Here is a 15940-nt window from a genome sequence, read left to right on the forward strand (position 1 = left end):
ACAGTTTAGTGGGTTTTAGTATATTCACAAAGCTCTATAACCGTCACCGTTGTCTAATTCTGGAACATATTTTAAAAATCATTTTTAATAGATAAAACTGGATATTTGGGGGATGTGATGTTTTGATATATATATATATTTATGTATGTATACACATATTGTGGAACGATTAAACTAACATATCGTCACCTTGTATACTTATCATTTTTTGTAGTGAGAACATTTAAAATTGTACTTTCTTAGCAATTTTCCAATAATAATAGTATTCTATTATGTAAGTATGCTATATTTTGGTTTATCCATTCATCAATTAATGAACTTTTGGGTTGTTTCTACTTTTGGTTGTTATGTATAATGCTACTATGAACATTTGTGTACAAGAATTTGTGTGAGCGTGTGTTTTTATTTCTCTTGAGTACGTACCTAGGAGTGGAATTGTTGTATCATATGGTAACTATATGCTTAACTTTTTGAGGAACTGCCAAAATGTTTTCCACAGCAGCTATACCATTTTACATTCCTGCCGGCAGTGCATGAGAGTTCCAATTTGTCCACATGCTCGTCAATACTTGTTATTGACCTTTTAAATTATTATAGCCATTCTAGGAAGTGTGAAGTGGTATCTTTTTATGGTTTTGGTTTGCATTTCTCAGATGGCTAACGATATTGAGCATCTTTTCATATATTTATTGGCCATTTATATGTCTTCTTTGGAGAAATGTCTATTCACATATTTTGCCCATTTTTAAGCGGGCTGTTACTTTATTGTTAAGTTATATATATTCTGAATACTACATCTTTATCGAATATATGATATGCAAATATTTTTTCCCATTACTGGGTTGTCTTTTCACTTTATTGATGGTATCGTTTGTAGCACAAAGTTTTTAATTTTGATGAAGTCCGCTTTATTTTTGCTTGGTTGTTTGTGTTCTAGGTATCATATCTAAGAAACTATTGTCTAAGGTTACAGATTTTCCTCTATGTTTTCTTTGATGACTTTTATAATCTGATTCCATTCAGATATTTCATCCATTTTGATTTAATTTTTGTGTATAGTGTGAAGTAGGAGCCAAAGTTCATTCTCTTTCGTGTGGATATCCAGTTGTACCAGCACCATTTGTTGAAAAAACTATATTTTCCCCCTTGAATAATCTTGGCACCTTTGAAAAGTATCAGTTCAGCATGAATGTAGGATATATTTCTGGACTCCTGGTTTTATTTCATTGATCTTTATATCTATTCTTGTGCCAGTCCCCCATTCTCTTGGTTATTGTAGGTTTGTAGTAAGTTTTGAAATCAGAAAGTATGAGTCCTCCAACTTTATTCTCCTTTTTCAAAATTGTTTTGGTTATCCTGGGTCCCTTGAAATTCCATATGAGTTTTAATACCAGTTTTTCAATTTTCTGCAGACACCGGGTGAGACTTTGATATGTATTGTGTTGAATCTGAATTAATTGGAGGAGTATTGCTATATTAGCACCATTAAATCTTCCAATCCATGAATAGGAGAGGTTTTTCTATTTAGTTCTTCTTTACTTTCTTTCAGTAATGCTTTGCAGTTTTCATTGTATAAGATTGCACTTCTTTTGTTAAATTTATTCCTGTGTATTCTTTCTGTTCCTATTTAAATGTTATTGTTTTCTTAATTTAACTCTCAGATGGTTCATTACTAGTATATAGAAACATGATTGATTTTTATATCCTGCAACATTGCTGAACTTATTTATTCATTATGACAGGTTTATTTTTTGGGGGATTCCATATGATTTCCTGTATATCACATTATATAATCTGTGACTAGAGATAGTTTTACTTCTTTCTGATGCAATGTCTTTTATTTCTTTTTCTTGTGCAATTGCTCTGGCTAGAACCTTCAGTATAAGGTTGAATAGAAGTGATGAAAGGGAATATCCTTGTCTTGTTCTTGATTGTAGGATGAAAGCCTTCAGTCTTTCACCATTAAATATGGTATTAACTATGGATTTTTTATAAATGTACATTATTATTTGGAGAAAAATTCCCTTCTATTTCTAGTTTGTTTAGTATTTTTGTTTTTAATCATGAAAGGGTGTTGGATTTTGCAAATGCTTTTTCTGTGCCTGTTGAGATGATCATCTGGGATTTTGTAACCTTACTTCACTAATATGGTGTAACTTATGTGGACTGATTTTCATATGTGAAGCAACCTTCCATTCCTGGAATCACATCTGGTAAGGTGGACAATTGGTTTTTTTTTTTTTTTTTTTGAGACGGAGTCTCGCTTTGTCGCCCAGGCTGGAGTGCAGTGGCCGGATCTCAGCTCACTGCAAGCTCCGCCTCCCGGGTTTAGGCCATTCTCCTGCCTCAGCCTCCCGAGTAGCTGGGACTACAGGCGCCCGCCACCTCGCCCGGCTAGTTTTCTGTATTTTTAGTAGAGACGGGGTTTCACCATATTAGCCAGGATGGTCTCGATCTCCTGACCTCGTGATCCGCCCGTCTCGGCCTCCCAAAGTGCTGGGATTACAGGCTTGAGCCACCGCGCCTGGCGACAATTGGTTTTTAATATGTTGCTGGATTTGGTTTGCTAGTATTTTATTGAGGATTTCTATATTTCTGTTATTTAGAAGGGTTTGTAAAAGATTGATGTTAGTTATTTTTTAAATGTTTGGTACAATTCACCAGTGAAGCCATCTAGTCCTGAGATTTTTTGTTTGTTTGTTTGTTTTGTTTTGTTTTGTTTTGTTTTTTCCCCATGTGGGAAGTTTTCAGGATTGCATGAAATTATTCATTAAATCTTTTTCTTGTTATAGGTCTTCTCAGATTTTCTGTTTCTTCTTGAGTCAGTTTCTGTAGCTCGTGCCTTTCTAGGACTTTGTCCATGTCATCAGGTTATGTAATTTATTGGCATACAATTGTTCATAATATTCCCTTTAATTCTTATTTCTGTAGGACTGGTAGTAATATTTCTTTCATCCATGATTTTAATAATTTTAATCTATTTTTTTCTATTTTAACTTTTTGCAACGCAAATGTGTTCTTGTATAACGTATAATTTTAAAAATGAAAAAAATGGAAGGCACAAAATTAAAATGCATATTAAAGATGTGGGTATATTGCTGACTCCTTGGCTGTCTCTGTGGATATCAGTTTCTTTATTACGAAATTGAGAGGATGGATTACTGTTGCTGAAGTTTTTGAAAGCCTTTGGACTATAGTATTTCTGTGTTTGAGCACGGGATTAAAGGACATAGATGGGAGTATTTGTGGACGGAAAATAGACCAGTCTGGGAGGAGCCCAATACTCCTGAAGGAAGTAGTAGGAAGTAAGAGTGGAAATACAGATTAGAGTCAAATTATGGTAATATTTGAATGTCAGGGTGAGGGATTTGGACTTGCTTTATAATCAGTGGAGAGCTATTAAGGATTTTGGGTTGATGGGATTAGCCAATCAATGTGATAGTCAAGGAAATTGGTCTAATAGTGGTATGTGGGGAGGGTAAAATCTAGAGGATCACCCAGGGACTTGTTCAGGTATAAAACTATGAGAGCAATGACAGTGAAAATAGAAAAGGGAGCAATAAAGAACAGACATTGTCTTCAGTTTGGAAAGCACTCCATGGTTTAGAAGGAGGAGGGAGGAGTGAGTTGTCTTGCTCATCTGCATGTCCTTCACAGTTAGTGGTTAGGCACAGAATAGGTCCAAAGTAAGTATTTGTTAAATTGAACTGCATTAATCAGCCTTGCTTCAGAGTTCAATGAAGGCTGGGGAAACCAGCCTTTAAGTACTCTAAGAGGACTTCCAGGACAGCCTTTCAACCTGGCAGGTTCTAGGCATTGTCCATCTTCTTACTTGTCACCCAGGCATCTATATGTGCTAATTGCAGCATTAATGAAGAAAAGGTACACATTAGCCTTCACAGATTGTTGGGCAGGGTTGATAAAGGCTCTCTTGTCTGATATTTCAACCAGGGCAGATAAGCTTATGGGCTGACCTGTGTCAATGCACTCTGACATACATGCAGACAAAGACCTTCCTCTGCACAGAACAGGGAAGCTCTCAAGAGCAGAGAACTTAGAGGTTAGACCAGAAAGTCTTATCATTAGGCCCAGGGGATGTTTTGTGGGAACCTGGGATCAGGAGAAAAACAGTTAGACCTTATGTGCCACCTTGTTCTAGGCTAAGAAACATCTTCCCTCAAATGTCAGCTCTATAAAGGGCAGTGATTTCTTTTTTATTTGCTGTTGTATCCCTAATATCTGGCACATTATCGGCACTTAGCATAGATTTAATGAATGAATGAATCTGTTAGTAGTTCTTTGCAGTGAAAGCAGCATCTTAACCTAAGGAATGGGCTTCTGGGGTTGTTGCAGTAGAGTAGATGAAGATGTCTTCTCCGAAGCTCCTTATGAAGGACCCTGCTACACAGGCCTTTAGTTATAACCAGAAGGGACTTCTCTACCAAATTCTTTATAAGGAATCTGTTTTCACTTGGCTGCAGTTGCCTTCGTCTTTTCTTATTGTTATTTGGAACGATAGTGTCATGGTGTATAGCTTGAACCTAAATGTGGTTCTGTTTCTGCCTTTGCATCTGCTCCCCCTTCCTTCATATCCTGTCTTCCTTCCCACTAGAATTGTTCAAAATTTTCATCTTATTCCAGCTATCCAAAAGCCAACATTTGGACCTGACTTTTCTTAAACTCCTAAGAAGAAAATAAATGATTCTTATTCTTTAAAGGCCCGCCTATGTTACCCTTTCCATAGCAGGACTTAGCTTGCTTTGTGAGAAGCAGGGAAAAGCTAATGGATTATTAAGAGGGTGAGGTTTTCATTGTTACAAGTAGACAGCATCATGTATATGAGATGTTTGTTTCAGTGCCTTAAATCACTTTTTTTTTTGCCCAGGTTCATTCTTTTGAATAATTATCTCTCATATTGCCTGTTGATTGCATTAAAGGACAGCTATTAGCATATTGAAGACACAAAGCTGACCTTTTAGAAGCTGGAAAGAGATTTATAATGGAGCACTTGCAGAGGGTGATAGATTTTGGATAGAGATACATTTTGCAAATTTGGCTGTGTATACAAAATACATAAAAACAGAGTGAGCTCTATTTACTTTGGCCTGTGACAATTTAGTGAGATATATGCTGGTGACATCTCTAAGTTCACTGAGTGGTAATCATGCCCCCTCACCTCCTATGAGAGAAAGAAAGAGGAAAGAATATACAGAGTTGGGAAGTAACTACCGTCCTTCTAGTTCTATCCCAAAGCCTCTTCCTCCCGAATGATTACCCACTAAAAGGCTTTTCTGATGGCAGAAATAGGGATGCATCTAAATTGTGTGATCTCAGCTTCTTGAGGCAGGAATGTGGAAAAAGCTGGGGTTTAAGGAAGGAAAATATGGAAAATATGGAGAATTGATTAAACCTGTTGAGACAACTGGCAAGCTCTTTGCTTATTACCCCTGACAAATTTTGTCACTCTGCCAAGTGGGCCCACCCTTCTTTTGCTTCCTGCCCCCATGGTTTCCGCAATTCCTAGGACTGGGGGGGTGGTGGGAAGGTCCATCTTCTTTGGCCATCTTCTTGATTTTCCGTCAAAGTCATCTAGAAGATCCAGAGACATCTCACTCGGCCATCCCAAAGGTTTTTTTTTTTTTTTTTTTTTTTTTTTTTTTTTTTTTTAGCTTCCCACTGCCTTCATGATTTAGAATGAACAGTCTCAACTGTTACTGAATTCATCAGTTTCTGATGATTCTAATAATTGTCTGTCCACCTTGGCCCAAGCCCTTTCCTTTTCTTTTCCTGTCTTCCTTAGAACCAGGGGCACAAAGGTTCTAGCACAGTGTTTAAGAGCACATGTACCCTAGAAGTTAAAGTATAATAAAAAAGAAAAAAAAAAAGAGCATAGGCTCTAGAGACAGACAGACTGGCTCCTATCCCAGCTCCTCTGATTCCTGTGTGACTTGGGATAGATTACTTAACTTCTCTGAGCCTCAGTCTCCTCTTCTGTGAAATGGTAGTAATAGTGGTACCTATCTAGCAGGGCTGAATACAGTATATTGCAGGCTCTTAACACAGTGAATGGTGTATAGTTGGTGCCAATTAATAGCTATTGCTAGTATGTGATGGGTAAATATTCTCCCATCCCCATCCCAATCTTGAAGAGGTAGAGATCTTTGCATGTTCAAGGCATTTTACAGTCAAATTTTGATGATTATTTTTATGTCCTATCGCAGAAATCAGCACTGAACTTTGTTTTCAAGACACCCATTCTAGTATTTAACTTTGGTCTCTATACTTGCAGGTGCATAAATGCTGTGTTTTGTCAGCAATCCAGCTGTGGCACTCAAGATGTATAGCTTAACCTTTTAAAAAATCCAGTTGTGCTACCTAGATGTGTTCCAGCATGAATGAATGTAGTCCCTCCACTCTATTTAAAGATAGGTCACCAGAGACCTAGAGAAGATTAAACCCATGCCCAGGGCAAAAAGTCACCCTAGAGCCAGGTTTGGAATTCTACTTGCAGAGGTCTCTGGTTGAAGGTTCTCTGAATACCTGAGAAGTTCAGTTTATCCTTTTTTTACTTGTCTGGAAACCTCTCAAAGAAGGAAGCTAACTCATTATTTTTCTTTTGCCTGCATCCACAGCTCTGGGTGAACCAGGAGGATGAGGTGGAGGAGGGGCCCAGTGATGTGCAGAATGGACACCTGGACCCCAATTCAGACTGCCTCTGTCTGGGGCGGCCACTACAGAACCGGGACCAGATGCGGGCCAACGTCATCAATGAGATAATGAGCACTGAACGTCACTACATCAAGCACCTCAAGGATATTTGTGAGGTAACCATGGTGGTTCATGTGGAGGCACTTCATGAAGAACCAACAACCCTCCTGGGCCCCGCCTGTGACAGTCCCAAAATGTTGGAAAGGGCACGTAGCCTCCCAGATTCTGTTCAGTGAGGTGAAACTGCTTCCTTAGCGTTTCTCAATCTCTGTTTTTCACATTTTCTCTCTAATATTAATTCATTTATATTCATTGTCTCTCTCCCTTTACCCTTTCTTTGTGTCTTCCTCCTTCTCTCCCCTGCGTCTCTACCTTTATCTTCTTGGTATCTGATCCAGTTACAGCCATCTCATGTAAGGGCTTAACCTCATTCATTAAAGGAAAATGCATCTCCCGCCAAGCCAGTGATTCACAGACTTTAACATGTACCAGAGTTTCTGGGGGAGCTTGTTAAGCAGCCCTCTCACTCTTGTCCCCCACATCATGAATTATCAGTCTCAGGTAAGGCATGAGCATGTTTAGGTTTAATGAGCATCCCTGGTGATGCTGATGCTGCTGGTCTTAACTGTCTCACCTGGAGAACACTGGTTGTGAGTTTAAGCAGAAAAGAGCCTGGAGACAGGAATCTACAGAAGATGAAGGCTGGATGGACAAACCTGGGCTCCTTCAGTATGTCACTTTTTTCCCCAGGAGCTGTCTCTCTACATTCCCTAACCGCATTCCTTCCATCTCTCTGTCCTAAATGAAGATGAGAGCCTTTACTCTCGTACTCTCTTAAGCTTAGTAGATGCAAATTGGCATTTTCAAAGGGCAGTTTACTGAACAGGAAGGGAAAACCAATGGGAAATGAAGGCAGCGTTTTAAAAGGATTAAACACACACACACACACACACACACACACACTCTTGTATCTTTTTTCTTGACTCAGGGAAAACTCTGCATTGAATCTTTTGGTCTCCTTCCTTCCAGAGGAGGGGTTAGGTTCTATTTTCTGTCCCCTAGCCTAGGGTCCACTGTGGAGTCAGTAGTACAGCTCCAACATTTTTCAAAGTTCTTATTTCTCTACATCTGTACTGCCCAATGGAACTTCCTGCAATGATGAAAATGTTCCATGTCTGCATTCTCCAATATAGTAGCTATGAGCCAACAATTTGTGGCTTTTGAAGAGTTAAAATGTGGCTGGTATGACTGAGAAGTGGAATTTTAAATTGTATTTACATTTAATTAGCTTTAATTTAGGTAACCATGTGTCTGTAATGACAGCCACATTGGACAGTATAGCTCTGGAAGCACCAAGGCCAAGGATTTTGTACCTGAACTTTCTTTATCTCAACTCATTTTCTCACCCCTTTCAGGAAGATTAAAAGTTATCTTTTCCCACCGCCCCACTCCCTGCCCTGCCATGAGGCAGCAAGATAGAGTAGAAAGAACAAGAGGTCTGGGGACATGAAATGCTGGTTTTTCACATTCTAACTTGGTCATTAATTAACCCTGTGGGCTTGAAGATAGCCTTTAACTCCTCTGACATTCAATTTTCTTATTTTTCCAATGGGCTTCATTATAACAATTTCTTACGTTTGTTGAGGAAATTAAGTAAATAGAATATTGCAATAACATATGTTGTATTTGGAAAAAGGTAATTTTCTTTTTTGCCCCCTTTTTAAATTTATTCACCCATCCATCCAGATGTCCTTCTTTCCTTCCTTCTCCCTTCACATCAATGGCTGGTGCTAAAAAAAATTCCCCCTTGGAATGTGCTACATGGCATTCAGCATCAAACCACTGACATTTCATTCATTCAGCAAACTTTTAGTGGAATTCTATTCTGTGCCAGGCCTGGACATAACTTCTTGTCTCAAAGTGTTATACTTTAGAGCAGCATCTGCATCACCTGGGAACTTGTTATAAATGCAAAATCTTTGGCTCCAACCCAGACTTACTGAATCAGAGTATGCATTTTAACAAAGTTACTATTTGATGTATAATACATATTAAAGTTTGAGGAGCATTGCTCCAAAATGATACCTATATTACAATGTCATAGTGTTTTTCATAAAATTAAGTACAGTCTATTCTTCACTTGGTAGCTGAGGGATGCTGTCAAGATCTAAGTCAGGTCATATCACTCCTCTGCTCAGAACCTTCCAGTGACTCACCATTTCTACCTGAGTAAAAGCCAAAGTTATTATTGTTTACAAGGGCCTGTGTGGTCAACCCATCCTTGCCTCTATGACTTTCACCTCCTGCTCCTTTATGCTATGCTTTCTTTACTACTACAGCTATACTGGCCTCTTGCTTTTCCTTCAGCATTACTAAAATGCTTCTCCCTTAGAGCCTTTGCACTGGTTTTTCCCTCTGCTTAAAGCATTTCCCTCCCCACCCCACATTTACATGGCTCCCATCCTCAACTCCTTCAAGTCTTTGCTCAAATATCTTCTTGAGACTTCTGTAAGCATTCTATTTAAACCTGTAACCTTGCACTACCTCTGCCCCTTTCCTGCTTTATTTCTATCTGTTACATTTATCTGTCTGACATTATATATTTAACTTATATATTTTGTTTATTGTCTGTCTCCTCTACTGGAATGTACTTTCCATGAAAGGCAGGGGTTTTCATCTATTGATTTACTGATATATTCCCCCAGCACAGTGCCTGGTACATACTAGATGCTTGATAAATATTGCTTAAACTCAAAATTAAATATAATTGCTCATATGTATGTACTGCTTTGATTGGCAAAGTACATTCACATCATATGTCATTTGATCTTCAAAGAGGACAAAAGTTGTTATTGTTATTCCTATTTTCTAGATCAATAGATTGAGTCTCTAAGAAGCAAATTTATTTTCCCAGAGCTCTTAGGTACTAGCCCAGTGGAAGTCCTTAGAAGGCTCTCCCAACTCCCACACATCTTGGCCTCCTCCTATGGGACACAGGCTCAGGACAGCAATGGAAGCTATTTGTCTTTCCAGAAAGTGGGGGGTGATATGATCCTGCTTTAAGGAGTTTTCCAATCCAGCCAACCCAATCAAACCTTTTGTTGACAATTTGTTGGTTCCTTTTTTTTCAACGATTATTGGTGCTGAAGTATTTAAATGGGAGCCATTTCTTTGTCTCACCCTATAATCACAGGCATCAAAAGGGAGGTGGAGAAAGCTGTGTCTAGCTGGATCAGAAGACAGTAGTTTAGCCCAGGATCGTGTAATCTTTAAACCAAAAGCTGTGAGGAGCGAATGATTTATCAGAAAGAATACCAGACTCAGAAATGGGAGTGCTGGGTTCAGGACCTACCTTGGTCACTAACTGACTGGGGAATCTCAGATGAGTCTTTTCCACCCTAGGCCTTGTCCCCCATCTCTAAATTGCATAGGTTGGAGGAGCTCTTTAGGTTCTGTCTGGCTCTTACTTTTTCTCTAGTTCTGTAAGATGTAGATATGCCCTCACTAGAGAAAAACTGTGATAGTGAGCCAGGCTACTTCTGCATTTTCTGCCTCTTCCTTCTTGGTACCCTTGGAAGCATGTCTTACTCAAGCACGAATGTGTTCATAAACCACTCTTTCTGTAGGTTATGGGAGAGCTCTAAACACTTCCTACTCTTGTACTTGTTGAAGTGGAAAGGGGGAAAATTATATTCAATATAAAAAAAAGTCACACTATTTATTAGAGGACATTCTTTTTCCCTCCTGGGAGCAGAAAGTGCTTTACAAACATTTAAGTTACAATACCTTTATATTACAAATGAAGAAGTGGGAAATAAAGTGATTTTTAATTGAAGTCATTCAATGAGGTCAGTAAGAGACATAATCTTTTCAAATGAGTTCTCTGCAGATTACATTCTTCTTTCTAAACCCAGACAGTGGTATAAAATACCTTCAGTTTAGTTCTCGATCACCTTGACCAACAGTTGGTGATATTGCCTTTTGTAACCTTAGAACTCAAAGTACAATCAAGGAAACTGAGGCAAGAGTAAGCAGAGCTAAAGATGCTTTATAAAGCTGTCTTGTCTGTTTTCTCTTGAGGAAGATAATCTCAGCCATCTGATACCTATGAAATACATTCTGTCTTCAAATGCCTCCAGAGAAGCTGGCCTACCTTTCTTCACTCATCTGTATTAGTGATCATACCATTTCACTATCAAGAAATTCTTCTTTAGGCATGCTGTAGCTTCAAGTCATTTCCATTTGGTATCTTAAGCCTAGGGTTTTCAAATGTATTAGCCATTTGGGTTTTCCCTTCTGCAGATTGCCTATCTCAATACATCCCAATAGTGTTTACATCTTGGCACATAGAAAATGATAACACATGTATAAAATAGTAATATTTGTACAGCATGCTAGGATAAAAGTATGAGTCAGCTAGTCAGCCTAAAACACCAAGCCCAGGGAGGGGCTTCTGCCTGCCATAGGCCCTACCTGTCCATTCCATCTGGACATTCTTTGCCCTGTTCCTATTCTTTGCCCATTTTCATGGAGTTTCTTATGTTTTTTCTTGCTGATTTATAAGAGTTCCTTGTATATTCTAGATATGAACTCCTTGTCAGCTTTCCATGTTGCAAGTATCTTCTTCATTCTCTTGTTTTTTAATATCTTTTTTATTTCATTTGAAGAAAGGGTTTCCTATCTCAAAGAGGGGAAGAAGGAAATAAAAGAAAACCACCAATTTGAACATTCTGCTTCTAACTTACCTTTGATCATCACCAGTATGGGAAGAACTAATTAGCATTTAGTTGACAAATAACTGAGCAGCAACTATATGCCAGGTATTCTGTTAAACTTTGACGATATAGCTGTGAATAACAACTATGGTCATTGTCTCCTAATTTTCTTAAAAAAATCTTCAAGATGGTTGTCAGGTCTCCCATCAGGCCTCAGTTTCCAGGCAAAAAAAAGACATATGAAACTCCTAGAATGTCAGAACTGAAAGGATCCATGGAAATCTTTTTCGATGTCTTCATTTTAGAGACAGAGACACTGAGGTCTAAACTTTTTGTGAGGACCTTCCCTAAAGAATTTCCTAAACCCCAGGTGATCCAGGGGCTCATTGGTTCATCCTATTTCCTGGTAGTTTCTAGGATCTTTTCTGGAGATCTTGGGTATTGTTTATATCCCATATCAAGGCATTACTTCTAGATCAATGCACTAGGTCTCAACTCGTACATCAGCCCTGGTGAGTTTAAGAACAAAGTGAAATAGATGGGCAGCTTTCCTCGCTGTTACCATAACAATGCCAGGGCTAATTTATGCCAATTGTGACTGATTTGATAATACCCACATTTATCTTAGCTACTCTGTGGCCTGCCTGCCCACCCATGCCCACTTTACTCCTAGGAGACAGAGTTTAGGCTCTAGAAAACTGCCTCCCTTGAGCCATAGTACCCTGTTCCCTGTTACCATTCAGATGGGGTCAAAGGGTGTTCAAAGCATACCTGGCAGTAAGAGCCACAGACCCCTTTTGTTCCCCCTGCCCTGTGACAGGCCTTCAGTGGGCCCTGAGACTTATCTAGGATAAACAAATTTTATTTCTTCCATTATTCTTCATTATGTTGCTTTTCAGGCACCTCCCTACCCTGCTCACTCCCCTCTGGCTGTGTGCTATTTTCTTGGTGTTCCTCTGAAAAGAGGGTGGACTCAGAATTTAATTCTGCTCTCCTGCAGTGGTATGACTACCTTCCAATTACCTCTCTCATTTTTGGCTCGCAATATATTTCTTCTTTTTTCTAACTGAAAATGGTATTAGGCTTTTTGGCAATCACATTTCACTGCCAACTCATCTTAAACTTACATACCTTTAAAAATGAGTGAATGAGAGGAGACAAGTATTAATTGACCCCCTAAGTCTACCCTCTGTTCACCACTGATGTGGAAAATTTGATAGCCTTCAGGCCAGCCAGAAGAAGGGGATAAAAAAGGCAAGACTCCAGGGAGCTAATCATTTCTCCTGGCCTTTCTTTTTTCCAAAAGCTTGTGTGATATAGAGGTCGAGGGTGACATTTTGGGGTTATCCAGCTACTCCCATATTCTTATGTCTCATCGCTTATTTTTTGATAAGAGCAGTTTACATCTATTATTTGTAATCTTTAGCAAGTGAGTAATCTTAGACACTAGGGCTGCAGGAGATCTTAAGAAGACATTGGGTCTTCCCTCTTCTTTTCTTGATAATATTTCATTCCAGGCAACCTTCTTATAGCTGCATTTTCTTTTCTTTACACTCTCTGGCAAAGAGATCCCATTTTTGATCATGAAGACAATTAAAAAACAGCATTAGAGAAAGTTTAAAAATAGGAACAAAAATCAGCCAGAATCCATCAACTATAGCAGAATTATTTGCACTTTTGCATAATCTCTTCAAATCTGTCCATATGTATATATATTTACAGAGTTGTAATCACACTGATATACCATTTTATGTTCTACTTGTTAACATTGTATCATAAACAATTTTCCATGTTTCTACATGGTCTTCCTAATTATCATTTTAACTGCTATGTAATATTTCATCAAGCTAAATGTACCAGAATATATTTATAGTCTATCATTGGCTTTAAAAATAAGAGTTGATAAAACATTCTAGGTTCCTACCATCCTGTGGACATTCTTCCTGATATATCCCCTACCATAACATACAACATATAATAGAAAGAAAATTATTTCCTTGAGAGTGGCAATAAATAATATATTTAGGGACTTAGGAAGTTGGATTGAAATCTTCATTAATTCTCTTTTCCTAAGACCACTCTCTTATTTTTATTTCTGTTATATTTTATGCTGATGCTGACTTCTAGTATCCTTGTTGAATTTTGGTGATTTTATGGTGTTTTGTTTTTCGCCTGAGACTTTTCAAATAGGAGCAGCGGATAGAACTATTAAATATTTTCTGAACTGGCTTCTCAGGAGATAAATGAGCTATCTAGGCTGGCCTCTTCTGTCTCCCATTGTGGTCACTCATCAGTACCTATTACTTACCTAGAAGTAATATATTGAATGTGCCACTGTTACTGTTTTCCCCCAGCTGTGCTCCTCGGCCTGCCTTAGGGGAAAAAAGTGGGAGAAGGGGTAAGGAAGCCTCCACTCCCATTTAATGTTGAGATGATATGCTCACTGCTCTCCCTGTTCCATTGTAGCTAAGAAATGTCCAGAGATGGTAGGGTGAAAGAGACAGATAGACAGGCACACAGGCGCAGACCAACTCAGACATACTAGGCTCTGGTAATTACATATTAGGCAGGGAAGGGCCTACAGGGGTTTATTGCCATTCCTTCTGGTAGTCAATGTAAAGCTTTCTAGGGAGGCAGAATTTGGGGAGCAACCTCTGTAAAGGTAGTGGAGCCAAAAGGGTGTTCTGGGAATTTTCTTCCTAATCAAAAATTGCATATGAAAGAATGCAGGAAATTTTCAACTTGTCAGTCAATGAGGGTACAAATCATTAGTTAAACAGATGTCAACATAGGCATAGACTATTAATTTGCCTACTGTTTAAAGACACTTACTAATTAATGGCTAAATTGGAGACTGAGAACAGATATGGGAAGTGAGGTTTGTTGTAGGGGTCAGTAAAAGGCATTGAAGCCAGGGATGAGGATCTTCCTGGAGTGTGCCCAGATTACCTCATTGGTAGCTGTGTTAAGGGAGACAAAGTGAGGATAGGGACAGGGCTATATGTGGTAAATCAGTCCCTGTAAAACTCTTCCTTGGAGTCTCAACCCTTAAGAAAGGTATTAAGATAATTTCACTTAGCTGTTTGATGAAAGCAAATGACCATAATTTATCCTCACCAAGAACATTTTTATGTGCTACTGATTTCTAATGAGGGCAGTAACTATCAAGTGAAAACCCATAATAGTAGGTTCCAAATGGAAGATGCAATTTAGATCAGGGCTGTTTTTGTCCTGACTTACATTATGCCCTGAGTCTTTATGTTACCCCAATGCTTTCTTACTAGACCAAGAATCTCTTTCATCCTTTTTTTCTCTTTCATCAGTGGTTATCTTTATTAATGTGTTTTATGTGTTTAGGGCACATTTATGTGTTTAGGACATATGTGTTAGGACACATTAATGTGTTTAGGACACATTTGTAAATGAGCTATCTAGGCTGGCCACACATTTGTAAATAAATGTGTCCTAAACACCTGCTGTGTTAGAAACACCATGTCCAGGCACGCATAGGCTTGTTGGCTGAGCTCATCTAAATGATCACTCCTGGCCAGCTACCTTAGATAGTTGAGACATTTGCTTTGAGAAATGGTTTGGCAGATATTTGCATGATGTGAATAGTATGAATGCATTTTCTTAAAGTATGTGAAGACATGAATGTCTAAGAAAAGATCGTATGTGTAATTCGATGTACACAACAGGGAAAGTCTAAAATGATAAACAACTATTATTCCTGGTTATTTCCTGACATTAAAGTTCATAAGGGAATTTTTTCTTTTTAAAGAAATGGTTTTGTCTTGTCAATTTATGTTCTCTTATGGGAAGTTTTCCTATTCTGGCCTCTGTTCCCAAATTTTTGTCAATGTTATTAAGACCTTTGGGTTGGTCTTATAAGGAATAGAACTTTAGAGATGTGAATGGATCCAGCTAAACCAGTAGCTAATAAGACCTGTGAAAATGTGGTCAGCCAGCTTCTTGGAAAGGGATATTTGACTTTTGGGGTCTTCTTCATAGAGAATGAAGGGAAAAGCCCTGTACTTTGGAGTCTTTGCACTCTTAAGACCTTTGCTGGCAATCCAGCTTTCCTAATTACTCACTGGGGGAGTGACTTCCTTCTGTAAACCTCAGTTTCCTCATATGAAAAATGAAAATAATTATTCCATGCCTACTTCTTGGGACCAAAATGAGGCTCTTAAGTGCTTAGGAAGTGTAAAGCCTTCTGTAAGTCAGGGACTTCCTCAACCTAGGGTTTTTCTGTGTCTGCAGGGCTATCTGAAGCAGTGCCGGAAGAGAAGGGACATGTTCAGTGACGAGCAACTGAAGGTAATCTTTGGGAACATTGAAGATATCTACAGATTTCAGATGGGCTTTGTGAGAGACCTGGAGAAACAGTATAACAATGATGACCCCCACCTCAGCGAGATAGGACCCTGCTTCCTAGAGCACGTAAGTATCTTATCTATTTGGGGAGGGTTTTGAGAGGTGTTAGGAAACAATGGAAGGAGCGTTTGAACTGTCTG

The 15940-nt window shown here is 38.7% G+C and overlaps 1 protein-coding gene across 16 annotated transcripts in view; it reads left to right on the forward strand.

The window, feature by feature from the left end:
• The window catches only part of LOC105476714 (Cdc42 guanine nucleotide exchange factor 9), a 179866-nt gene that overhangs the window by 99377 nt on the left and 64549 nt on the right, over positions 1-15940 (forward strand). For all 16 annotated transcript variants that reach the window (XM_071088441.1, XM_071088444.1, XM_011732900.2 and 13 more), the window contains 2 exons: positions 6633-6824; positions 15687-15866. In XM_071088441.1, the coding sequence (XP_070944542.1) occupies positions 6633-6824; positions 15687-15866 (372 nt within the window). The remainder of the gene's footprint in view (positions 1-6632; positions 6825-15686; positions 15867-15940) is intronic.

This window comes from Macaca nemestrina, chromosome X (genome assembly GCF_043159975.1).
Source record: "Macaca nemestrina isolate mMacNem1 chromosome X, mMacNem.hap1, whole genome shotgun sequence".
In the NCBI taxonomy this organism is placed as follows: Eukaryota; Metazoa; Chordata; class Mammalia; order Primates; family Cercopithecidae; genus Macaca; species Macaca nemestrina.